Source organism: Centrocercus urophasianus, unplaced genomic scaffold, assembly GCF_019232065.1.
Source record: "Centrocercus urophasianus isolate 14NV4802_14NV808 unplaced genomic scaffold, USGS_Curo_1.0 seq_9, whole genome shotgun sequence".
In the NCBI taxonomy this organism is placed as follows: Eukaryota; Metazoa; Chordata; class Aves; order Galliformes; family Phasianidae; genus Centrocercus; species Centrocercus urophasianus.
Window position 1 is genome coordinate 220,793 of NW_024885532.1, and position 26,686 is coordinate 247,478.

The window sequence follows — 26,686 nt, forward strand, 5'->3', positions numbered from 1 at the left end:
GATATCATGGACAAACACTATGAAATGCTGTTGCAGACGTGCATTAAAAAAAAAAAAAAAAACAAACCAGGAAACAAAAACATGTATAGAATCCAAGAAAGAAAAGCAGGTAAAATTATATGCATAATCAGTACCACCAGGTTTGGAGAACACCAAACAGTTCTTACTGTCTGAAAATCTCAGCTATGCATTGATCTAAATTGTCGAGAGTCAGAATTCTTTGCCCTGTATTACAAGAAGAAAAGCCATGTACTTGTTAATTTCTAGCAGTCAAAAACATTTCCCTAATCTCAGCCTTGCAATGACAATAGTATCATTGGGTGTATTTTTGCTCATGAATTGTCATTAAAAGTAAGACAAGGTAATGGCTCTTCCCAGGCCTCCTGGCAGCAGCACACATGATGGGCAGAAGGACAGAACCTCAATTTACCTTATGCTCTTCTTTCACCCTCTAAGAAATTCAACTTCATTACCAAATCTGACAAAAGAAATGTGCTACTAAGCCAGAGAATACAGACATGAGAATTCCGAGGAGGGGAAAGAAAGGAGAAATCAAGAGGAGACAGAAAAAAACAAGTGCAAAGTAATGGGCCCAAACACCCCGTGGCATATATAGCCATGCAACTTCAATACATAAGTGGAGCTCCCTTCCAATGATGCCCTAAGCACAACGCTGCAGCCAGGTGAGGCTGCAGGAAAAGCAGGCAGCCAGTAGGCAGCCTTCGGCCCCAGCCTGGCAGAGAACTGCTCCAGCACAAGCACCCAGGTTGTGTCACGGCTCCCTCCCCACGACCACACGACACACATACAAGGCAAGGTCCCTCAGGCGAGCGCCCTCAGTGCTGCGATTCCTTGCCTTGTCCCTGCAGCACGAGGAGTTTGATTAAACATCCCCAACAGGAGAGCACTAAACACACACTGTAAATTAAACAAAACTATGCTGATGATCTCGGTGCAATTACTTCCGACTGGTTTGAGTCTTTATTGTCCCCTCGAGCTCTGAGCTTCAGATAAAAAGGATCCGGCCTTACTGGAGGAATACCAAAGAACGAGTTACGAAACCTTCCTTAAACACTTCCAGAGTGACCCAACTAGCTTTTCTTCCTGATGAGGTTCCAATTAAATTTAGCCTGGAAGTCTAATGAAAAAACAGCCTTTTCCAAGACTTATCATAAACAAGCTAGCTAATGCTTAGAATAAACGCAGCCATTGGTTAACACGCACACATGAATTACAAATTGCTGCAGCGTATTTTATTTCACAAGAGTCAGGCAGTGCCAAAAGTCTTTAGGAAACTTTTCCCCGGCTGATATCATATAATCCAACACTCCAGCATTTCAGCTTTTCCAAAGTTGAGCCAAGCTGTTGCTTGATTGCAAAAGGAAACACACACACGAGCACAGTAGGGTTGCTTGCTGTGATTTGGATATTCTATGGGAAACGAAAAGCAGATAGTCTTAATCTGCTCCTGGGAATGTCTTTGCAAAAAAAAAACCAAACAAACAAACAAAAAAAAAAACTGGAGTTACTCACAAATATCCTCTAAGTCCTATTAAGTGTTATCAGGTTGGTTTTATAATTAATTTCCAGATATTAATTTCATTAGGCTCAACCTACTTGCAAGGGCCAGACCTATTATTCTGATTTTCTCTTCCATGTCTCCAAATCACATCTTCCTTGCCAAGCTGGAACTCTTCTCCGATCCCATTCTCTAAAAGACACCCTGCTCCAAGGTTAACCCGGAGCAGCCAATAATGCAAGGCTCTACAATTTCTAAAAGCAGTTTGCATCTTCCTGCAGATAACTGTGTGGATATAGAGCTACCACTTTCCTTTCCCTGCAGTCTTCTCAAAGGACAGGCATCGTCTCATCCTGCAGCCAGTAACACAGATTTCTGCAGAGATCCCAAACCAAAGATGAAAAGGTATACCTAGCCCTCCCTCTCATTTCTTTATATAACAGTGAGAAGGAAAATGTAGCTCTGCTATTTACATCCACTCATCCACACTGAGACTCACCATCCCTCCAGTTAGCTACTTCAACTTTCATCAGGTTATGCTTTGTCCATACATTAGCTGGTTTGTTCTCATCACTTTGCCTATTGTCTGGCCTATGTAGCTTAACTAATAAGAAAATACAATTTTCAAATATTACTCCTGCTTTTAAATAAAGGAAACCTGAAGGTAAATTTTGCAGTTCAATCCATTGTCCAGTGAAATTTTACCAATAACCCTAAGAGTCAAAGCAACCTCAGCAAATACATTTGATTAAGAAGAATACTACATTTGGTTTTCATTCCTTTCCATATATGCCTGAATTTTCTTGAATATACAGACTGAGTGGGGAGTTTCCTGTTGGCTTTTTTGCTCTTATAATCGGAGGAAGATGAAAAGTCTACTGCTTGGCTGCAGAAAAAGAAAGAGCTTCTGAATTCACCCTTCTCACTGTATGCACAAACAGATAGATTTATCCCACTCCATCAGGGCAATGATCTAATTTTTCAGTCATACGCTTGTCGTGTGCTGCTATTAGTCCCTGGCTCTCCTCCATCACGTACTGTCTCTTCATTCAGGAAGACAGAACTGGCTTCCCTGGGTCTGGTTCTCTCAAGCAGAGAGCTGCCATCAAGTGTCATTTGCTCATCCATTGCTTCACCCGATCCTTGAAGCGTTATTACAACCAGAGACTGCTCCAGTGATTTCTCTGGTGCCTTAGCACGCAGTCACTGCACACACCATCACAGGAGGAATGCTCGTGTTCAAGGTATTGCTTTGACATTTTCTTAGTTTGGGCTCTGAAACATTCCTCAATGTGCACTTCAGATAGTGGACAATCGGGCATGAATTCCACATGGACTCTCTGCCCCTACCCCCCAGCTCTGCTGCTTAATGGGATAAAAGCGCCATTACACAACATGCTCACAGTCACCAAACACTAGAGCTAGCTAAGGTTAGTTTCTAACAGCCCAATGCTTTTCCCACAGCTGCTGCCGCATCATCAGCCCTTCCTCACCCCTTTCCTGACACCATCCCCTCTTCTTACTGCACATTTAGAGGATGAGAAATCGCCACCTACGTGCCTCCTGGGAAATTCTTCTCTTCCAAGTTCACTTCTGACACACTCATTGAGGCAAACTGACCCCATGTCATTGGAACTGTTCCATTTGCAACCTATTTCTCAATTCAAATATTATTAGCAAACGCAGAGCTGTGAGCAGGACTTCATTATAGTGCCTTCTAAAACCCTTTTGATATTCACGTGGCAGAGCCGCTTGCCCTTCCCTCCACCAGAATACCATCACGCCATCTGCTATCTCTTATTTATTTATTTACTACTGAGAAACTGCCAGGATATTTTCTGCTACCTTCAGGTTCAATATTTATAGAATCATGTAATCATTAGTGATCACAAATTTTAGGAACCCTCTCCTTTCTGCTCATTTTCTATTTCTCTTCGTGGGTTCTAGTAGTTTCTTTTTCCTGGTACTGACAATTACACTCAACATTTCAAAGGACACCAGGGGAAAAAATGGCTCTGCATCAGAACATGAAATAACTTTATTTTACACATTGCATCAATTAATTCAGCTAAACTGCAAAAAAAAATAAGAAAAAAAATAAGAAAAAAAGCTAATAAACACTGGTTACAACAGCACAGTCATAGAGCTGGCCTTCTGACATGCGTATAGCGATGCCTCAGTTCGAAATTGCAACAACAACATTAACTTTTAGCATCTTCAAGGTAAATATGTCTAACAAACACAGTAGTAAACAGATTTTCAGGATGAATTTCCATGAAGACTAGAGCTGAAGTCTCCGAACAAAGGTTGCAGATTGCCTCTATGGAGGCTATTCTTGCAGGTCCACATGAACTACAATGCACTCCAGCTACTTGGTACATGAAGTTACACACACCTCCTAAACCTCTGAAAGGTCCAAGAACTGAAACTCCCTCCCACGCTTTCCCATTAAGATTTGCCACATTGTTAAGGGTCTAAACGCGAACTGGAAAATGAGAAAACTCTTCTGGACGGGGAAAAAGAAAACACAGTAATTTCTGCAGACTCTTACTTTTACAAGATCTTTACCTTTCCTTCTAGCCTTGATTCAGAAAATAACCGCAGGCAGGACAAACGAAACAAATCATGTTTTCCTTAATCTGAAAAGGACATCGCTATTATACGCCACAGCAAGAGCTGGCCAGACCCTTCCCAGTTGTAACCACTGTTATTGCAATCATAAGACTGCAGAGAATTAACAAAATAAAGCCAAGCCAAAATCATTTCACCCTGATGGCATGCTGCAAGTGGCAGCAAACTCCTAGATAATTCATGGCAGGGTGAAAGAGAAATTAGAGGAAGGAAAGAACAGAAGGCTATCAATCTCCTCCACCCAAACACACCTGTGTTGCCTTCCCACCATCACATGAAGAGCACAGCGGCAGCAGAGGCTACAGATACCTGCTGTGTTCCTAGCAGTGGGAAGACTGGCTCCAACAGGGCAGGGAGCAGTACCCCCACAGCCTCTCTTATCCTCTTTAAAAGAGGTTTATTTTTACAACTCATTTTCACTTACATATTAATGTCATGGAAAATAACTCCCGTATTACTCAGCCTTAAAGCCTGCTCAGAATTCCTACCCCTCTTTGTGTAAGACTGCTAGAAACTCACCTCGGAAAGGAAAATGGCCACTACGAAAAACATACTCGCCATTTCATATTATTTAATAGCAGCCTTCCCCTCCCCTGAACTTTCAGGCCAGAATCACCACCACATAAATCTGCCAAACAGGACACCTCATTATTTCAACGTGTGCAAGCAAAGCGATAGGGAGTTTCACAGTAAAACTGATAAGGAGAGACATAAAAGACTAATGAGCAGGCTGCCTGCTCCACTGCTGGGCTAGCCAAGGTCCCCCAGAGCACCTTTGGTGTTGTTCCACTGGGAGACAGACACTGGGACATGACCAAAAATAACATTTGGAGATGTATGGGAGAAATGAACACAAGGTCTGCAGCTCAGCCGTTTAATCCAGGCATGGAAAGAAATTATATGAGAGAGGATAATCAGCAGAAAAAAAACACGTGATGTAGAGCAGAAAGAGCCAATTAAATGTACACAGGTTACTGAGCAGTACGACCCTCCTTGTGCTGTTTGATCACCAGCCCAGTGCCACATCTCCTGCTGAAATAAACTGACAAATCTCTTCGTGACCTGTGCCTGTGGTACAGGTGACTGGAAATAAGAGTCCCTGGCTAAGGAGAGACAGTGCTGAAGAGTCTCGAAAGGAGGACACATATGAAGAGCTGCTCAGGTCCCTGGGTGTGCTCAGGGCAGAGCAGAGGAACTGAAGGGAGGCCTAATGGTGGCTGCAGCTTCCCACAGGGAGCAGAGCAGCAGCGCTGAGCTCTGCTGTGTGACAGCGACAGGGCCTGAGGGAACGGCATGGAGCTGTCAGGGGAGGGGAGCTGGGGGTCAGGGAAAGGGGCTGCACCACAGGGCGGTGGGCATGGAATGGGATGCACAGGGCTGTGGGCACGGCCCTGAATGCCGGAGTTCACAGAGCGTTTGGACACTGCTTCCGGACATTTGGGTGGTGCTGGACGGAGCCAGGAGCTGGACTCCATGATTCTTATGGGTCCCTTCTGTCTAGAGATACTTTGGGATTCTATGAATGACCACGGTCAGTGAGCATCAGTCAGCCAGTAGGGCCCACTGTACATTGGGAGCAGAGGTGCAGAAAGCCCAGCAGTGGCCTGAAAGAGCGGCAGACTCTGGGAGGGAGAAGGGCGCACCTGAAACTTGGTGATGTTTGCACTCCTGATAGGTTCTTCAGCTGATCCAGAAAAAAAACTGCACCTGACAAGCCAGCTTCCCCAGCAGCCTGCCCTAGAGAATGATCCTATTTGCTGTGGTCTGCACTAGAAGGAAGCTGTTGCTTCAAGTAGGAATGGCTTGCTCTAACATCTCAGTTAAAAAAGCCACAGCTTTCCCTCAGACTGAGCCACCTGTGCAGCATATCTCTACAGGATTTGAGTAAGAAAATGCGCAGGACGGAATGACAACTTTGGGTTGTCCAGTCACCCTGCAAGCTCCACACCCTTACTTTGGCCCCAAAACAAAGCCGGCATATTTGGAAGGTACCTAGGACTTAAATTATTCTTAACATCACTACTTCTTTTAGAAATCTTGTACCACAGGATAGCAGCATCTGGCTTTGATGCTAAGGTAGCAGGAAAAAAAATATATATATATATGTATATACTTATACTTAATGGCAAGCATGAGAACAGTGCATAGGCAAGGCACCACAGGTAAGGAAAACAGCAACAGGTTTTGGGCTTCAGCACAACACCCACTTTGTAACCTGGGATAGAAAACCCAAGCAGCAAACACATTGCCTTACACTAACATACCAGCCAGCCCTGCACCAGTTCCTCACACCCAGCAACAAACATGCACTGTGCAGCCACCTTCTGCCATGAATCTCAGTATCCGAACTCCATGACTTGAGATTGATGCTCTTTGTTCCACTCTACGTAGCAGCGCCAGAACAGATGCTTAACTTCCAAGGGCTTGTTACAAGAATCATGATTCCCTCTGAGATCAACAGAAAACAGCCTGCTGGCACCTTCACGAACTTCACCAACAAGGCTTCATTTTATTTGAATAGCAACAGAGCCACCATTCTTCTTCACTAAGCCCTTTTTTGAACACCCAAACATTAAAAGTAATTTCCACAACTTACACATCCAGATTTAAAAAGTCACTTCATACTCCATCTCTCAAATCCCCCCAAAAGGTACCTCATATTTTCCTCTCTCCTAATATTTAATCAACTTCACTTCATTACAGACAAGCCTAAAGAGCTCATAATGCTGCAATTGATTACAAACAAGATAGCACCCACATCTGACAAGGCTGACCTAATTGTCTGTCTCGTCTACATTTCTGCAGGGCAAATTTACTGACATTTCGTGCAAATTCAAAGCTGGCTGAGCCCAATGACCTTTAATACCTCTGTAATTAGTCTTCTCCGCCTTCACAACCAGAAAAGCAGTCGCCCCTTTTCTCCCCCTAAGTCAGCAGTCCAGCTGTAAACTACAAACTTCACAGCCTACTCAGCACCTACAGTCAGTCAAGCATTCGCAAAAACAACAAAACCCACTGTAGAAAGTACACAAACTGTGACCTTTCAAGGTCATGGAATCAGGTCTGGAAAGGCCCTTTTCAGACAAGCACACCAGTTTCCAAAAGAAGAAACAGAACTGGTGAGGCAAGTTGGTGGACAAAGTCAATAAATAGGATTTTTATACTGCTTTCCTAAAAATAAAAATAATTTAAAAATAATTTAAAAAAAAAAACAAAAACAAAAACAATGTACTGAGAGGAAGTTCCAAAAGTAATGCCTTCTATTTATCTCCAAGGAAACTACAGCAGATATACAATAACACTCTTTGATAGAGCAAATTATCCACTGCAAAACACCACTTTTCAACCTTTAGCTAAGTATACCATGCTCATAAACATCTGCACCAGCGCTGGTGACCCACTATAGCTGTCCCCACTGCTGACACGCACACCCAGCGCCTCACTGTGCTCATATCCACTGGTTGGGCTCCAGAAATACTCAGCAAGTGTCAGTGAATGTCATCAGGTGCCACTTTTTCCCTTATGGGGGAAATATGGAGACCCCCCCCTTTGCTTCATATGCGCTTGGAGGCACTCAAGGCCAGGTTGGACGAGCCTTGGGCAGCCTGATCTGGAGGGTGGCAGCCCTGACCACAGCAGGGTGTTGGAACTGGGTGGGCTTTGAGGTCCCTTACAACCTAAGCCATTCCGTGCTTCCATGAACAATGAGGGAACACGCACAGGCAGCTGGCAACTTGCAGGAAATTCTTCAGCCCATTGCCAGTCCTCAAGTTTCTCTGCCCACTGGCCAAATTTTCACTGCAAGCACTGAGAACAAGACGGTCCAGTGGCACACCTTCCCCATTTTCCTGCTCCAGCAGATTCCAGCCTGGGAGTCAGTGCATTTTACAGAACTGCAGTGGTTGGAAGGGAAGACCTCTAACGCACTAAGTCCAATCCCCTGCTAAAGCAGGTCCCTACCAGCAGGTCACACAGGAGAGTGCCCAGGTGGCTCTTGAGTATCATCAGAGAAGATGACTCCACAAGTCACCTGGGAGGCTTGTTCCAGAGGGTAAACTCCTAGAAATGTCAGCCCAAGAGGAAGCCAATGACTTAATGCAAAGATATTTCAAGTCAAAGAGTGCAGCTCCATTACAGAACATATATAACCTAAAAAGCTGCCAGCACTGGCAGCCTCATGTTCAGCAGCATCAAGAATTTTTGTGGTTTCTTTTTTTAATTAAATGCTAGTTCTCATCATATATGAATTTCTTCAGCAAAGGCTTGCATTTTTTCTTATGTTAATCTCAATTCAGCAGGGAAAATTTACTGAACGGTTCTATACATTTACAATCCTCTGTCTGAATTTTAATGCAGAAATACATCTCCTAGAGCAAGTCTTTTCTTACTTAAACCATCACACTTAAATGGCAGATTCCCTTCGGTCGTTCATCATCTATGATTTTCTTCTACAAAATTTGGTTACAAATAGCCAGTTTTAAGACACTGATTACACAACAACTGATGAACTGTGTCAGCTTCAGAAATAAAGGGATTTCTAATCTGACATGCAGCCACTGAGCAGCAGTCAGGCTCTGGTGCTACACTTTCAGTCTCCCACCAATTCCTGACATCTTGAAGTTGTGTGTTGCTGTGTGTGTCAAACATCCTGCCCTCATTAATAAACTCTTCTAACTTATTTGGCTTACTCAAGAAAACAGTGTAGAAGAAGAACACCATTTCAGTGGCGTTCATAAGGCTGTGCAAAAAACAAGCAGAAAAATGCAGTTTCCTGACCCCTTCCCATGAAGATGCCAGCTGCCCCGGTGCCAACAACTCGTTCCATAGCTAAATCTGAGCTTCAGTCTGCAGGGAAAAGAAGAACTCAGTGTTTGGGTGAATACAGCATCATTTAAACTTTCAGAAATAGCAGTCAGAACTCGACAGTCACATATAAATCCTAACCCTTGCTGTTTCCAAAGGAAAGGAAGGGGCTGCACCATCCCTGTGGGAGCACTCAGCAGGAAGGCCATGGGGATCCCGGCCCATACCCATATCCTTGCAGGTGGGACTCAGTGACTGGAACATGCACTCACACACAAATACAGAGTGGATTCAATGCTTTCCTTCCGGCTTCTGCATGGCTCTGCCCTGCTCGTGAGCCGGACACCACATTCATCAGTACAGAGAAGAGGAAAGAACGAAATAATTATTAAGAAACAAGAAGAAAAAAAAAAAAAAAAGAGAAAGATCTTAACTCAGAAGAATGTTTGGGACTTTGGTTAACCGGGCTGCTGGAAAGCGTTATTGTGGTTGGCCCAGCTCCAGGATCAACTGCTCTCCGTGTGCACAGACTGGAAGCAGCACCCGGAGCGAGAGTCAAAGTATCCTGGGGACAGCAACAGCCAGGGCCGAGCCACTCTGCTCCTCTGCAGTGATCGCTTCCCACTCTGCAGGGACAGAACGCTGCTCTGCAGGAATGCCCACGAGGAGGGCTGGAACTGAGGAGAGTTAGGCAGCGCGTTTCATTTATTTCATGCCAGCAACCGAGCAAATCTGGCAACTTAGGGAAAAAAAAAAAAAAAAAAAAAAAAAATCAACAAAGTTTTTGTATGTCTTAAAAAAAAAAAAAAAAAGTAGAGGCAAAAAAGATAAGGCCTACTACAGGCAAGCTGCCGCTCTAGAAATAAACTTCTGTCTGCTCACAACTCTCCTGCCGGCTCCTCAGCCCGCACACGAGGCCACGGCGGAGGCGTCGCGGAACCCCGGCCGCGGGCTGTGACCCGCAGAGGGCAGCGGCCCCCAGGCGGCCGCTAACCGGCCCCGCCGCTCGGGGAAGCGGGGCAGCGGCTCCTGCCCAGAAAGCGCTCGCGCTGCCCCCCGCCCCGAGGGGGGCTCCGCCGGCGGTGCCGCCTCTCCGCCTCTCTCGGCCGGGAAGCCAGCCGCTGGGAGCGGAGGAGCGGCCAGAGGGAAGCGCAGGCTGCCCCTGGGGCTCCGGCTCCCCGCTCAGGAGCCGACAAAAGGCACCGCGCCGCCCGCCCCCGCTGCCCCGAGGCCGGCCGCAGTCCGGACAGCGGGCGGCTGCCTCTCTGCGCGGTGCCGCCCCGCGGCTTACGGCGCTAATGGGATTACGCCGGGCCGAGCGGAGCCCGCCCGCTGTCACCGCCCGGGGAGGGTCGCTCCCCCCCGCCCGCCCCGCAGCCCCCACCGCGCTGCCCGCCCGGCCCCATTGTTCGCCGTGCCGTCCTTACCGTGCGCGGGGTTGGGGCTGCCGGCTCTCCTCGCTGCGGCTGTTGCAGGGGCAGTGGCGCTCGGCCGCCGGAGGTCCGAGCCATTAAAAGCTCCGCGGGGAGGAGGAGGAGGAGAAGGCGGCGGCGGCGGGTGAAGGAGGGCGGCGGGGGGCTGGAGGGAGCAGGGTCGCCATGTCCACCCGGCCGGGCGCGGAGAAGCGAGGCGGCTGCCGCCCGCGGACCGGGGAAGCGGGAACTGGACGCCGGGCAGCGCGACCGCGCCTCCCCTAACCCTGCCCCCTCCCGGAGGGGGAGCCGCGGGCGGGAGGAGGCGGCCAACAGCCCCCTCCAGCGTTCACAGGCGGCGGATCGCAGTGGCCGCCCGTATCGGCGATACCCGCGGCGGAGGGAGCCGAGCGCCGCCGCCCGGATACCTGGCGGCCGTTGGGGGCCGGAACAGCGCCCACCGCCGCGCGGGGCACCTCCCGCCTAGGGGCGGCTGTGAGAGGCGGGCAGTCAGGGCAGGGTCCGCCCTCCCGCCCCGTGGAAGCAGGGCATGTCGCTGCCCCTTTCTGTGGCTAGGGGGACCGTGCCGATACGGGGACACGGTGCCCAGTAGGGAGGTTGCTCCTATTGCTCTGAGAGCCGGCTCTCACTTCGTTCATCGCTAGGTGACGGCAATTCCCCGGACAGAATTCAACAAGTGGCAGCAGCAGGCTGGGTGTCAAGGGCTGCCTCTCAAAAACGTCTCCTGTCCGTGGGCTGGGAGAACACCACACAAGGGCAAGCTGGGGACCATGCCTCTGTCAGAGCATGAGCACCTCTATGCTATGCATTCATCTCCTCAGAGAAGTGCTAGAGCTATGGCTAAAAGGCTCCCGAATACACTGAGGAGAATCCCTTAAAACACCACTATCCATTTGTTTAACTTAAACCTTAGGAAGTGCTTTTTTTTTGGGGGGGGGGGGGGCAGAGGAGAGGTGATTTTTCCTGTCTTTTACCCAGCATTATTTTCTCAAAGAAGTCTGGAGAGATAGAGCACAGCAATGAGCGGCACAGGGGCCTTACAGGTTCTCTCAGTGATTTGGGAGGGAGCAGTGAACTGAGTGTGTATTCATAAAGTAACCCTTCCTCAGCATTCAGCATCTAAGCATAGAATCGTATAATCACAGAATGGCCAGGGTTGGAAGGGACCTCAAGTTTCATCAAGCTCCAACCCCCCTGCCACACACAGGGCCACCAACCTCCCCATTTCATACTAGACCAGGCTGCCCAGGGCCCCATCCAATCTGGCCTTGAACACCTCCAGGGACGGGGCATCCACAACCTCTCTGGGCAGCCTGTTCCAGCACCTCACCACTCCCTCTGTAAAGAACTCAAAAAGAAAATGCATCATTTGAGGAACCCAATACAAGAACACCACGAACAGTTTCTCCTTTAAGTTGTGCCTTTGCTTTACGCTCCAAAGACAAATTCTTCTACTGTCAACAGCAGTGCTTCTGTGCACAAACACCCCACTACAGACACGTTGGTGTATCTGCAGGGATGTACCAAAAAACCTTCTGGGAGCCATTTCTTTGGTCAGCTCCCAGACCTTAACTGAAGCACATAGGGAACTGACTAAAAAGCTGGAAATTGTCCTTAGCTGTCAACACTTGATAAGAGAGTAACTGCTGTTATTCTCCCCGGACCTTTTCCACACAAAATAGTGATCTGTCTGTACAAAACCAAGAGGAAAAGCCACATGGTCATCCAAACAACATGAACGGGGATTAAGAACGCAGATGCAAGCTTTGCTTTTTCCAAACACTTATTTTGTCAGGAGCTTTCACTACTAATGAAGGTGCAGTTAGGGTAAGAATGTTACTGCAAGGGCCAACAACAGCATTTAGAATTTGCTGGTGCTTTTTATGTAGGCTTCCCAATCACCAATGTCTCATTCACACCTAACGCAGAGTTGTTGTAATCAAATTAATGAGGTTATCTTCAATGCCTACCAAGTCTCAGTGACCTCGAAACTTTTCTCAGTATTAAACAGAAGTAATACGCTGCCTTGCAGCTACTGGTCATTCATTACTGAGCTCCAAGAAAAGCAACAGCAACAGCTTTTACTGAACGGTAATCTTACTGAGGCATCAAAAATGGTCACAGGTTGGCCACTTCTCCAGGAGACACATCTGGTTTATTTAGTTAACTCTCAATTCTTGAGTCTTCTGAAGGAACGGAGCACAATTAATGGCCCACATCTAAACATCTAACGATATCAAGAATCTACTCTCTCTCACTGTTCACACAGTCAGTCATAAAGGCATCTTCACCCATCTGTTCCCATTGATGCTCTCTACAATTCTAAGCAGCACTTTTTCTCTAAAAAGGATTTCTTTTTTGTAAATGACACATGGCCAGCAGCTTGTATACTTCCGAAAAGCATTAATTGCTGCTGTTAGATTCCTGTACTACATAGGGTCACATTGTTTCCACGTTGAATGAGGCATGGAATTTGTTGAGACATCAAATAAATAGGATCATTTGAGAGAGACAGCATGTGTTCTTTTTGAAAAGTGGCTGAATTTAGAAAAATTATTCTAATTAGGTCAATTTTTTGAAAGAAAAAATAAGCTCTGTCTGCATTCACTGACACTAAAGAACTGGAACTGGATTTCAGATTAACCAAAACCAAATGGGCACCCTTGTTCAAGTCTGCTTTACCCATGGAGCGGAAAGGAAGACATTGCTTGAAAGGGTTCTGTCATCTTGAGAACCTCTGTGCCTCCTGCCTGTTTCCCTGTTAAGGAAGAAATAGCAACAGCTGTGCTGGAATGCAGGTAACTGCTCTTGGGAAAGCTTTCACATCTTACAGTTATCTTTCATTGAAATTTTATCCTATTTGCTGCAAGGTTCTAGAAGGCATCTGTGTACAAAGTCAATCATGGCAGAATACTTTCCATAATCTCACTTTTTTTCCTGACATGTGATAACTTGTTTGCCTTTCTGTGTACTTTGTCAGACCAAATTACTGGACTTAACGCCTGAGTATGTGGATTAAGTTCTTTGGTATGGTTTATACTAATGTCAGAGAATGGTCTTTCTGGCCTTAATATCTGTTTTGTAAACTACTTCAAAAATATGTTGAGTTCAAATATTTATCTCTGTTTTATTAGGCAGAGAAGCTGAGATGTTGCCCTAATAGAAATGTATTTCGTCTACTTCTTTTGTCCATGTAGTTCTTTTTTTCATAAACATTCCACAGATGTTTTCCCTGGAGCTTGAAATCTTGTTTCAAAGACCCTTTCAACAAATACTTTTGCTCTAGATTTATCAGTATGTTCTGGTCTAAGTGTGGTTTGTGGCTCAATCTTGTAAACCTAAGGCACTGATCGGTATGTTTTAGGCCTTCTTTCATATGCCTTAATGTTAGTTCTCATAACATTGGCATGTATCTGTGTCAGTGAGTTGTGATAGCTCACATGTCTTTGATAATTTAGTTGAAGAGCACAGCAGAATTCTCCATGCAAATCCTTCAGTATTATTTCACCATTATCTTTATTAAGTTTTCCCCCACCTCATTATTTTTTGTTTAGGATATATTTGTGTTACAGTCTTCAGTTAAGATGATCAAACCACTCGATTTTCTGGTAGGGCTACTAATGTTGGACTGACACATCTTCTTGCTTCTGCATCAGAATTTAACACCTAACTACAGCTAGAAGCAGTGATAATTAACAACTATATAGTCCTAGCAGTAGAACGTATCTTAACTTTAGGGGAAAAACAAAGGGAATTGAAAACTAACCCACACTAAAAGACCTGTTGCCAAATAGTAAAGGAGTCCATTACCATCCTCAAACGTTAGGAATTTCGTTAGGTGAAATACTCAACCATTAAATAGAAGTGACTGAAGTACTAACAGCCCACTACCACCACATTTTGTTTACTTCCTGCTCCTATAGGACTGTGAATTAAAAGAGAGCTTTTCAAGGCTAAATGCAAGTTTCCCAAGACCTCAAGAACTTATACAAGAGAGCCTTTGCATATCGAGCTAGCAGAACAAGCCCCACTTCCTAACTTCATTATTGCTGTACAACATCACCTTTGTTACACATCATCATGTTTACCTTGTGTTGTCCAATGCATTTGTGTTTCAGGATGAACACGTTTGTTACATTAGCTGCTTCTATGCACTAAGGTGATCATCAGTGAGTCAATAGATGAATCATCCCTGAAGCTTCAGAGCTAACAAGTTCACTGGAAATTAATGAACAACTTCTGCTTACTTTGTGCTTGCTTTTTCATTTCTGTGCATACAAGAGGAAAAGAAAGGCTTATTTTTTCAGTAACACTGGAAATTCTGAAACATTTGTTAACAGACAAAGATGTCAAAGTACTACGATGGAAATAAAAACATTATTAAGAAAATAATTTATTATATTTGTCTATAAAATGATATTTTTCAAGACACACGTATCAGACCATTTAAGAAAATATAAGCCAAGAAAATGCAAATTGAAAAAAACTAATTGAAGATACTTTTGCTATTTGTATTCAGGTTTCCTCTCCTAAAATCCATTTTCACCCTTTCTCCCAAAAGAAGGAAAAGAGAACACTTCCAGGACAAAATATGTATCCCTCCCCTGCAATGATTCCCATCAGAAGCAACACATACCTCTTCTGTCATGGTAAGGAGAGAGAGAACGGAAAGAGAAAACATTTGCAGATGGGAAATGATTTCGTGTGTTAAATAAAAATACTGCTAAAAAGGAGCTGGCCCCTTCACCCAGTGCTTTGAGCCCACACTGCAAGGTGCTGTGCAGAAGCGATCCTGCTTCTGGACATGGCTTTTAGAAACCAAACAACCTCATCCATCTTTCAGTTCTTTTTTTGAGAAGAAAACCGAATCTATCTGAAAACAGAATGTCTGCTAATAATTCAGAGTTTGAGGTAGAACTCCCTGAATCATGGCTCATTTCCTTCCAGCGCTTTTGTCATTTTGGACAGAGCAAGCTTGGTAAAAGGTTTGTATGTGGGAAGGTGGTGGTTTCCAGAAAGACTTGTACAACTAAATTCATTAAATGATTCTGAGACCTTTTAGCGCTGTGACGAAGAAGAACCATCTCGGTATCTGGGCTGATATAAGCAAACAAAGCTCTAACATAGAGAAAACAATGCTGTTTCTACAGCCCCTCAGAATTTATGCCATGAGCAATCACAGCTGAAGAGTACTCATATATATAAAAACTGGAAGAACACAGAACAATAAACATGGCTCATAGCATTATTAAAGGTTCCCATGACAGTAATAACCCTCTTGCTCTCCACTTCCCCCTCCATCTCTCTGCCAGTATTTTTACTGTGACTTTCTGCAGGTGAATACATCTGGAACACTGCGGTATGTCTGAATAAATCCTCCTGGGATAGTGTGGGAACCTTATCTCATGCACCATCACATCCTGGATTTCTCATGGCCCTTTTCTAACTTCGTATTGGACAACAGGCATTTCGTTTTCACATCAGCTACTTACAACAGGTAACTTAATTACCATCTTATCCATCATCCTATTCTTCTGCTTTCACTTTTAGAACACTGAAATTTGGCTGGAGGGAGTAACTGCAAAACCTGTCAGGGCAAACATCCGCTCACTGTCTGATTTTGCTATCTCAGAATGCAGGCTCTGGAATTAGCCAATTCCTCCAAATGTCAGAGCAGACGCAGTGTCTGCTGAGGGCGGTAATTTATTTGCTTCTCATCTGAGATGTGCACCAGAGCGAAGGGAAACAAGACCGTTAGCTTCTATTTGGGTTTAATTTCGTTAACGAAATTCCTTCTTCAAAAGGAATCCTTGAAACTTTCTGTGCAGAAAATGAAAGGTACTCAATAATTTATAGAAACAGTATTTTACTGCAGACAGCCTAGCAAGATCTGCATAATTTATGTTTAATAAAATCAAGTAATCAAATGATTACAGACTTGGAAAGCATTTATTTTCCTGCTTTTTTCCTCTTATCCGCTGCAGTTATTTTTTTTGTAAGTAGAATTCCAACAGACCACAGAATCATGGGCTCGAAGGGACCTCTGGAGATCATGGAGTCCAACCCTCCCTGCTAAAGCACGCTAGGGTAGGGTGTAAACAATGTAACTGTTCTAAATAAAAGCAGAATTAAGACTAAAAGATACGAAGCATCAGTTCCACCAACAAGGAAAGCTTCAATGGTTGTCTACTTTCTGCAGTAGCGTACTTTTGATTCGGGAAGGAAAAGTTTCCTGAATGTTCAAGTGCATTAAGTCTCTCCTTTTTCTCGCATGAAGCTCCCATCAATTTGCAGACAATGATATACACAGAATTGTTTTCCGTGTTCCTCCCTGTACAAATGTCCCCACTGGTCAACCACTGCAAAGACTGCACTTCACCTGTTCAGCACACATGGCAGCATGGGCTCTTCCCATGATCTGGAAACAGATGTGATGATTGCTGGCTTATTCCCAAGGTTGCGACGCTGGCAGGTGAACAGGGATGCTTTCCGTACGATCTCTTAGTTTTCTGAGATGCAGGATACAGGCGAGGGTGTTTTCCCCATGCCCAACTGTTCCACCCCATTTAAATATTTGTAATTCATGACCATCGCTTCCAATTATTGATGATTTTCCTGCTGTATTTCAGAGAAAAAGATCCCTTGTGTCTATTGTTACAGTTTTCTCAGTGAGTGGTCTGTATACCCCATGTCTTCATTCCTGCCACTATTACAGCGCTCCATATCTTTTCAGTTTATTGTAATGTTTTCCACTTTGTAATTATCTTAAATATGAGATTCACTATTTGCTGGGACAACGAAGTACAGAAGCTTATCATTTTTGCTTTACGGCGATCTTTAAGACAAATTTGATCTCAAAAAAAAAAAAAGAAAATCTTAATTTCCTGTGGTGATTGTTTGCTATATTCAGTTGAATTAAGAAGATAATTTAAAAAAAAAAGAAGAAAGAAAGAAAGAAAGAAAGAAAAAATCCTATTCTTTTAGATACCAGATTTCAAAATGAGTTTAATACATAACCAGATTGAATTTACTGCTGAAATAGGGCAGGCTTCACCAGAATAGTTCCCAGGAAATGTCTTAATGTGCCAGGAGTTTTAATAATAGCCTGCACTAAATTTAACTGGTTCTTTATACTAAAGATGCCTATCATCTCATGCCTTTACATTCCAAAGCACATTCTTTCCTTTGATATTTCTAATTGCTTCACCACTGTCTGGTTAGCTCATTCCCTCCGCAGACTCCCTGTGGTTGCTGACAGCTCTGGCACTGCACATCTGCACTGTGCCCTATCTCCCTCTGGCACTGGAGAGGAAACCCTAATCCCTGCTTCCTGCTGTAATGTCTCCTCCTGAAGAGGCAGGCCGGTAACAGAGGAGCTGCGGTTTTCATAGAACTGCACTGACATTAAAACTATTTAATCTTCTACCAGGGGAAGGCAGAGAGCCTCGCTGCATGCCTTGCTTTCTGCTGCACTTTGATCCCTGCGCAGGTTACTTACTAAAATTCAGTATTTCACGTTTGCACTCTTAAATGCCTGAAAAAACCCCACATATGAGCTTCTTGAAAACAGTGCAGGGGAAGAAGGTCAGAACATTTCATTACGCTTTTATTTGATTAAGTATTTCTCCTTTGTCTTTTGTTTAGAAGCCGTGTAATGCTCCGCACTGCCAAGATGAGAAAGCATTTTTTTCCTTTCCTGGCCCCACAGCAAGTGTCTACATGAGCATCAGCACTGAAATATGCTTCGTATAAAGTGATTCCTACCTTACCTGATCCCATATGACCTGTTTGAAGATATGTTTCTCTATCAAAAAGTTCTGAAAACACAGAGAAGAGCTTTGGAGGCATACAGAGATTCTGTGCAACCAAAACTACAGGGGGGAAAAGTGAGGACAGGAATGCAGTAATGAAGGATGATTGCAAATGGCTGTGGGAGCCTGAGGGAGAAAACAAGGGGCATGGGATAAGTGTAGAGCAAGCCTCCCCCTGGCGTGCTTACCCTGCTCCTGACAGCCCATGATTTATGGACTTGCTGAGGAAAGAGTTTCCTTGGGATGCCTTACTTGATGAGCTGACAACCCTGACAGAGCTGCCCCAGTTCTCCAGCTAAATTTCTAGACACACCCATCAGAAATCACTTTCACGCATTATTTGCAACAGTTGAAAACATCCTCATACATCATTTGGGCACCCAGTTGTGGAGAAATGTTGAATTCCCTATTCACCCACTTCCATATGTTCATAAGAGTGTAGATGCACACACCACATCCCTTGCAGTTGTCACCTTTTCAACGTGAACATCCCTTATTTCCTCAGGGTCACTCCAGATGGGTGGCACTGCGAATGGATGAAACTTCTCCCCTCTTTCTTAACCTTTGTCTTGTTTTCCATGCGCTGGCATCAGCATTGAATCCAAACACGATGCCAAGTTGCACAGTCAGTCGTACAGCTCAGTCTGCAACGGGAAAGAAAGAGGAGTTCTTATGAGGAAAATCAACCTAAAGTGCAATGGTGCACTTTTCCCAACCAGAGCAATCATTCTTTTCCACCATAATTACAGTATTACCAGAGAAATTTAGGATTCAGGGGAAAACTAATCTTGATTCTTTTTTAGATGATCCAATAAACACTTGGTTGTGTTTTGAAGTTAGAGAAGATATTTAGGTGCCTAAACCTCTCAGTTTGCCCGCAAAGTTGAGGTGATTTGTTGTTAGGAAGTTGATTTTTAAGGAAGATATTTGAATTCTTAGTATCTGTTTCATAAGGGAAAACATCAGCAACTGTGCTGGGGAAGAAGACCAGACCTACAAAACACAGCTTGAAACAGAGCATCTTTTCTTGGGATAGCAAGGGCTTGGGCCTAGCAGGCCAAACACTGCAGACGAGATGGTTTTTGTCTTGCCTCACTTTTCAGCCATCTGCTGCTTCTACATCAGGACATATAAAAAGTTATTAAATGTTTATCTCAGAAAAAAGAAGTTACAGTGGGCAACCACTCTGTTTTACATTCATCACGAGTGATGAATGGAGTGCAGGTCCTGCAGGTTTAGGCTAGGCCATTTCAGTGCTGATTCAGGTGTGTCTGTGTTTGTTTGTTGTTGGTTTTTTTCAGAGCCATAAATATTAGTTATCCCTTTCTACCTTTCCTCTTGAAACGTACCTTCTCATTACACTCTGCTATCCCCAGCAGTGTTTGCAAGCTTTTGCTCACTGTAAGGACAGAAACCCACACTTCAGGTGTCAATATGCAGCCCCAGGCGCCCATCCGTGAGCTGCAGTTCCTTTCTTTCTCTCATTTTCTTTCTCCATGCCTGCAAATACCATCTGAGACAAACCATCTGTCCTGTGCACACCGTCTTTAAGCAGGAGTTAAAGTTAACAACTTCCTGTAGAACAGCCCTGGTAAGAGAAACCGGGGATGTAAAAGCAGTAAACTCCCCTAGGGTAGTGCTCAGCTCTCTGATACTCAGCTGCATCGTCTCCACCTGCTGGCCAGAAGAAATTCCAGCTGGAGCACAGAACTCACTTCAACCTACTGTTGATACGGCCTCACTTTAGAAAATTTTGGCGTGGCATCTTTTACTATGCTTTTTTTCCCAATTAGGAATACCTAAACTACTTGGTGATATTTTTTACCCAAAATAACAGTGACAACACGTCTCCACAGTAAAAACATCTCTTGGTGTTTTATTCTCAGTAGGCATTTTTAAATGGTGATATGGCACAATTAAAATAATTCTGGCAAGGTCACCTTCCCCATTTCAAGATACTGTGTTACAATCACATTTTTCACAGGTCGAAATCCAAACTGTGGGTTTTAGTTAAAGCTTTTCTTTTTTTTTTTTTTCCTGGAAAATTACCATTTGTTTTTTAAGTAGTGAATGAACTGAATATCAAACATCTGTTAATTTACACCAATCCTATCGCCTCAGGATAGGATCCTACAGTTATTAAAGAACGGTGTTTTAACAGCGTGCATTACACATAAGAAATGTACTTCAGATATATTAAAAAAACATGAAACCAAACCTTTCTATTGCTACTTCAAAAATAAGCAGTCCCACAATCAATCAATGCAAAAAGAGTATGTTGGAGAGATACCCTGCTCCCTTTCCTTCCTTCTACCCTCCCACAGAAGCTGGTGAGTAGTGCTGACAATGTGTGCAAAATGAGAGATGGGCAAGGACCTCCTGTGTCACCCCGGCTGAAGTCAAACCCACAGTTTCCTGCGCTCACTACTCAGGAGTTCTTCAGTTTTCACCCATGGGTAATCCTCCCCTTGGGAGTGTCTGCCAGCACGTATTCATCCATCCTTTTCTGAAAGATGCAGGAAGAATTTGTTGTAACAATCCAGCATACCATTTTAGCAACCGGTGTTGAACCTCCTGTGCTAAAAGCAACACACGGCACCATGCGCTTCAAGAAAAACTCAAAATCCAGCCCAACCAACCAATTAAAAAACAAACCCCTAAACCAACCAACGAAAAATCCTTAAGGCATTAACTACTGTTAAATTTTTATTAGCTAACGTTAAGCAAGCGAAACTCTCTTACAAATGTTATGCTTAGTTATGCTTAAAACAAGAGTGGTACCAGTACCAAACTCAAAGGATCCACTGATTTCATGGTTTAGCAGCTGCAAAAATTTGCTGGACCTGAAGAAAAGTCACAGACAACCTATTGAGTGAGAACGCAAAATCACAAACAAAACAGACTGAAACGTATTGGTCCTTTCTTCACTTCTTGAAAACATATGGAGGAAATTACCTTACAGTCCTGAGCGAGTGACAGAACAGTTGTGACAGAGGCTGTAGGAACAGTCTCCTCAGGCAGAAGCTGTCATTTTTTGTCTCCAGATCAGAGGTGAATTACACACGAACTCCAGCCTTACAGCGCTCTGGGATCACGCTGCCAGGTTGCCACTCCTTGCCTGGGTTTCCAATGGAGCAGCCATTAGAAGACATTTGGTTTCTTCTCTGTCACGTGATGGGAAAGATTGGTGTTGATTCTGAAGGCAAAAACTGTGAACGTATAAATCAAATCCAAACACTGGGCCCCACGGGCCATGAAGGGACGTGATGCTGCCTTTGAAAAGCAAACACTCTGATAGAGAAAAGCATTCTAAAACTCGTGTGATAAACCAATAGACAAGCAGTACTATCACCAACTTCAGTGTTTTGTATTTAGAGGTATGAAACACACAGCCTTCTTATGTCCCAAATGGTTCCTCAGTCCTTACATCTCTTCTGCGTCAGAAACAAATATGTGGAAACCTCTTCCTGAGATAAGAACAAGCAAAGCAACTGCATGGCTTCTGGGGTAGCCTGCATTTCTCTCTCACGTGAGAGAGAAGAATGAATTCAGTAGAGGCAGAAGCACACACATGGTTTCTATCTGTTACCAGAGGTTAAATGCGATGAAGCAGAAGATAAATCTGACTCAATGACAGAAGGAAATGCCAATGGAGATAACTTACACCCTCCAGAAATGAGTGTTCTCTAAAGCTTACACGTGAATGAGAGTTAATTAGCAGATAATTTACCTGTCAGTGGGAAACACCCCAATGGGTTGAGAAATCCCCATGAGAGCTGACTCGGTGAGGCAGCAAGGGGATGGCTGAGACTGCTGGGGAGAGAATATTTTCTACTTATTGAACCCAGGAGTAGGGAAAAAATAGGTTCCAGGAAATCCGTTTCCAAGCAGTTGCATTGCAGTACAACCGTGGGTGTTACTCAGCGCCACTGTACTGCAAATTATAAACACCATCTGAAGGATGACTGGGGGTACTAACCACATCTAGTCTACCAGCACCAACTCAGAGGGCAACCAAACATCTCTTTACAATCCAACGTTAGATGATCTAGATACATCTGGTTCCTTCACTGAGTTGATTGAGCTGCAGAAGATTATTTACATGCCAGTGTTGTTGCAGATACCTTGCATCAGGTGAGATCAATCCCGTGACCATTATCCGGTACTTATCCCAGACTCCTGTCATCCCAATAGATGCTGAACTGTCCTGAGAGGCATTCTTCAAAGCAATGCAAACACCTTTGTGACCATCACCTCTACCAGACAGAAGTCAACCAATGCGTTTCTTAGAATTTAAGAGCTGCTCATGATCCATGCAAGCAAAACTAAGAGAGAATGGAATAATTAAGAAGCAAAGGCTGATTGCTCCCCAAAATACATCAAAGCTGGGAAAAAAATATTAGGGTGGCAGCTACTTGACTGCATGATTTTTCACATCTCTCTTATTGGATGTGGAAGACTTGATGTACATGCACACCCCAATGGATACAAGGGCAGAAATAAAGCTCCAGATCAAGAGCCCAGGTGGATGCATACCCAGAACATAGATGCATACGCAGAGGCATTAGAAAATTCACCTTCCTTAATTTTTTATTTCATCAAAAATTCCAGCTGTGCAACACATCGTACTCTCACGCCTTACTCCATACATGAGACTGAAAGATTCAGACTTGTAGAAAATAGACAACATTTGGCATAGCTGCTCTGTGCTGTGGAACACCAGCCCATGTACTCAGCATTACACTGAAGTCTCTGCAGAAAGAAAGTGATGACGGTGTGTCCCAACTGTACACAAACGCTGTGCCGAGAACGTACATCTACCAAGTCATTTTCTTACACGGATGAGAGTTTCGATGGGAACTCACCTATGTTTTGGAAAGTGAACGGTTTCTAAAAACAAGGAACGCTTCTGCTTGGGTGTCTGGGAGGTTTGGGACACCTCTGCTCTGGCAATGCAGATCACCGCTGCCATTTGCAGCGCTCTTTGTGCTATATGAGGTACTTCTCCAACCAAATTCAGTGGCGGAGCATTTCAGTGAAGCGCAACCTGGAAGTGGTGGAAATAAAACGACGTCCCTTCCCACATCAGTGACCACTGTTGGATTCCTTCCTAACAGCAGCGTTTTATTTTTTTTTTTTATTTTTGCAGATAAAGCTACTGTTAACACTACACTACACATTGTTTGGGCAACCACAGTTCATTGCTCAAGGAAGATCAACAATGACTGGTAGCACAGGGAAGGCTTGTACTCATACAAATATCAAGTAAGGAACTTGAAAAGCTAAAATTAGCAATGAGAGTTTCTAAAATGGTGAAAAGAATTCAGCTTTTAAAGCTCACATGATTTTTAAAGCTCACATGATTTAAGAAAATGCTACAGATTTGGCTCATCTCCGACAAATTCATTGGGAACCTCTGTGTACTTCAAGAAACTGATCTACACCGTCTTATTCAGTGCTCTTTTCTTTGATAAGTGGATTATTAACAAGGTAGAAACAACTGCAAGATGCTGTTCGGTGCTCCTCTGGCACACAGCACAATCTGCATTCCCAATTCTGCTTGTCCAAACTATTTGGGCTGAAAGAAAAAAGTTGGCCCACTGCACCAGCAACCTGAATGTTACTCTCAGAAAGTCAAAGTCAATGTTGTTTTGGGGATCGTAACAGAAGTTCAAATACTTTTTCCAAATACGGGTATTCCAAAGAATGGGAAGGAAATTTTGAGAGAAAAGATTTTAAAAAAAGCACAACTTAAGTGTTTTAGGCTGAGGGGAAATTTACATAAAGACAATTGAAACTCAACAAACAGGAGGGGTCGAGGATTTAAATAACTGGTCAGCGATTGAGGTAACTGCCCTTACTTACAGTTCTCTCACAGTACTGCCACCTAATCCTTGAGAATTCATGCCACAATGTATGAATGCTTCAACTTTGCAAATGCAAGATTAAAAACAATTAACAAAATGGGAACGGAAGATTATTATATTATTACTATTATTTCAGCTGTTTCTGAAGGAACTACAGAGTCAGTCCATATGGTTAAGGCATTTCATGTCACATATTAGGATATAACAGTCCTGGACAGTCTTTGATATACCTTATTCTGTACTATTTTATTCAAACAATTTTCAGAGGCAAAACTAAGCTTACTCTACAGTGAATTCATTACATGTAAAGTTCCAGCTTTTCTTGTTTATAAAGGAAGAAAACTTACACCTTCTTTCAAAAGACATGCATGTTTTTAGGGTCTTTTGAGATTGCATTTGACTCAGAAAAACACTCCAGTAAGGAAGTTTAAAAAAAAAAAAAAAAAAACAAAAAAAAAACCCACCACCAATATAAATTCTATCATTTTGAAAGTAATAAAAGCACAAGCTTCACACTGACCTTTGTTAGAATTCCAATACTCTATATGTTTATTTCAGCTTTAGGTTAGCTAGGAAATGGTGTACTGCTCTCGCTGTGCTAAAAAAGACCTGAAACAGTTCTTGATTCTTTCAGGTCAGGGAACCAGGGAACATTAAAAAAAACAAAAACATACTACCAGTTAGCTCTGGCTGCCAGATCATGTCACACATTTGCAGCTGGAATGACACTACATTTTGTAAGTCATGAAATGCAATTACACCTGAACGTAAAACATTTAAGATATGTAAATGTACTGTCTTAAGAGGAATGCAGTTAAGTTTCCATTCTAAACACTTGGGTGAAAAATTCGTTAAAAAGTCAAGCAAAAAATGCATAAAGTCTGTAATAGGCAACAATATACAAAGTTTCAAATATAAAATCATGACTTGTATAGCTTGTTACTTGCATCTTTCCACAAGAGGGAATTAAAAGAACCACACATCACTGGACTCCTACACAAGCTTCTTGTGTTTCAATGTCATTTATTGAGGAGTGAATGAGATACTGTCAGACATGCCAAAAAGACTTCACATTCAAGGGCTGGAAGCTGAACAGCTTTCCTCATTGAGTCACTGTACAAGTTGTTTTTGGGAATCTGAAAGTGCGATCAATGAGGTCTTCATGCTCGATGTTTTTGTCTTCGGTTGTTCATCTTTTGATCTACTAACTTGTCGGGCAGAAGGACACTTTCTACCCTACAAAGGCTCACACTCCAATTAATACAATTAACACTAGATGTAGAGAAATGTTTATCTGTTATAACATACATCTACTGCTGAATACAAGGTCTTAAAGCTGTTTCTTAATTCATTATGTCTAATGAGAAAATTCAACTTGTTTCCCTTTCGCCACCGTAGGGATGGCTAATACCGTTAGAAAAATACTCTTCAGTGCTATTGTAGGGTTTACAGGAAACTTCTTCAGTGTTGTGGGACAGATACCGATTTAAACACCATTCTGAAAGAATGCTTCTTCCTGTTGCCACTGCCTGTAGGTTGCAGAAGAATGGCCTACACGCACTACAGTTCTGTTTTACTCAAAAAAAGAAACAAAAGAAACCTAAACAATAGGGTAAACGTTTATTTGGAGTTAGTTTTCTCGCAGATGATGCTTAAGGCCCTTCAAGCAGAGTTCAGGAGCTCCTGTATGGCTGCCTGTTGATCTGCATTGAGCTGTGATATGCATTCTGTCCACAGTCCTCCGGATGTCTAGGAAAAACAGAGAAGTTGGGTTTATACAGGATCGCAAGCTTCTAAGGCATGGACTACAATTTTAGATGTTTAAAAAGCTCAGCATGTACCAGGCTTATTTCTGTAACACATATGCTAAAGGACAGACTGAAACCTTCAGGTATACACAGTTCTGCATTCAGAGAGATGCCCCGAAATATTCAAAGGCAAGCTGTGGTTAAACAGCGCCACAGCAATTTGATTTGAAATTCCTGGGAACTCCCCACAACTAAGTGGGTCAAATAAAAAAAGTGACCCTTCATTCTTTAGTTAACAGTGCCCAAACATTTGCTCTCGTTTGCACTAAAGTTAAAAGATCAACATCCAGGCAAAAACAAATCGTGCTGAGATAAAAAAGGTTATCTTCTGGGCACTGGTGTATCAGTAATGTCTTGGGAGGAACTGAGCACTGTGATTATAGCACAACTACAGTGAGTGAGTGAGGCTGTAGCTGCTGCAGATGCACAGCATTACTCTTTAGATAGAAGAATAGTAAGCTTCCTTCCACATTCAGCTGTTTACTGGTAAATGTAAACCCACACCCTCCTTTGCCTCACTATATCATATGTGCTACCATTTTCAAGTTACTAGTAGAAAATCCTGAAAACGAAAGAAGTTTTGGAAAAAGCATTTATTTGGCTACAAAAAGATGGAAGCAACTTGCACCTTGTCTTACGTGACTAGCTTTGACATCAGATTAGCTTTTGTAACAGCAACGTACTTGAAGTACATTTAAAAGACTGTTGTATTCCAAGTTTTTTTTATTTTCAGTTTTATAACAAATGCCCTTTTCTCACAATGCTTTTTAAAGCATATAGAAATGGATTCACAGACTTTGGAAACAAAGCCCTC

General features: G+C 43.4%; 2 protein-coding genes across 4 annotated transcripts in view; both read right to left on the minus strand.

The window, feature by feature from the left end:
- Nucleotides 1–10,530, minus strand: part of FARP1 (FERM, ARH/RhoGEF and pleckstrin domain protein 1) — a 202,369-nt gene extending 191,839 nt beyond the window's left edge. For 2 of the 3 annotated variants that reach the window (XM_042839168.1, XM_042839167.1), the window contains exon 1: nt 10,381–10,529. The gene's annotated coding sequence lies outside the window, so the exon portion shown is untranslated. Of the gene's footprint in view, nt 1–10,380 lie in introns of all 3 variants that reach the window. The other variant, XM_042839169.1, reaches the window with a different exon arrangement.
- Nucleotides 10,531–25,669: 15,139 nt separating this feature from the next.
- IPO5 (importin 5) overlaps nt 25,670–26,686 on the minus strand; it is a 37,657-nt gene continuing 36,640 nt past the window's right edge. Inside the window, exon 26 of the mRNA XM_042838852.1 lies at nt 25,670–25,813. Within this exon, the coding sequence (XP_042694786.1) occupies nt 25,727–25,813 (87 nt within the window). The 3' untranslated portion in view covers nt 25,670–25,726. The remainder of the gene's footprint in view (nt 25,814–26,686) is intronic.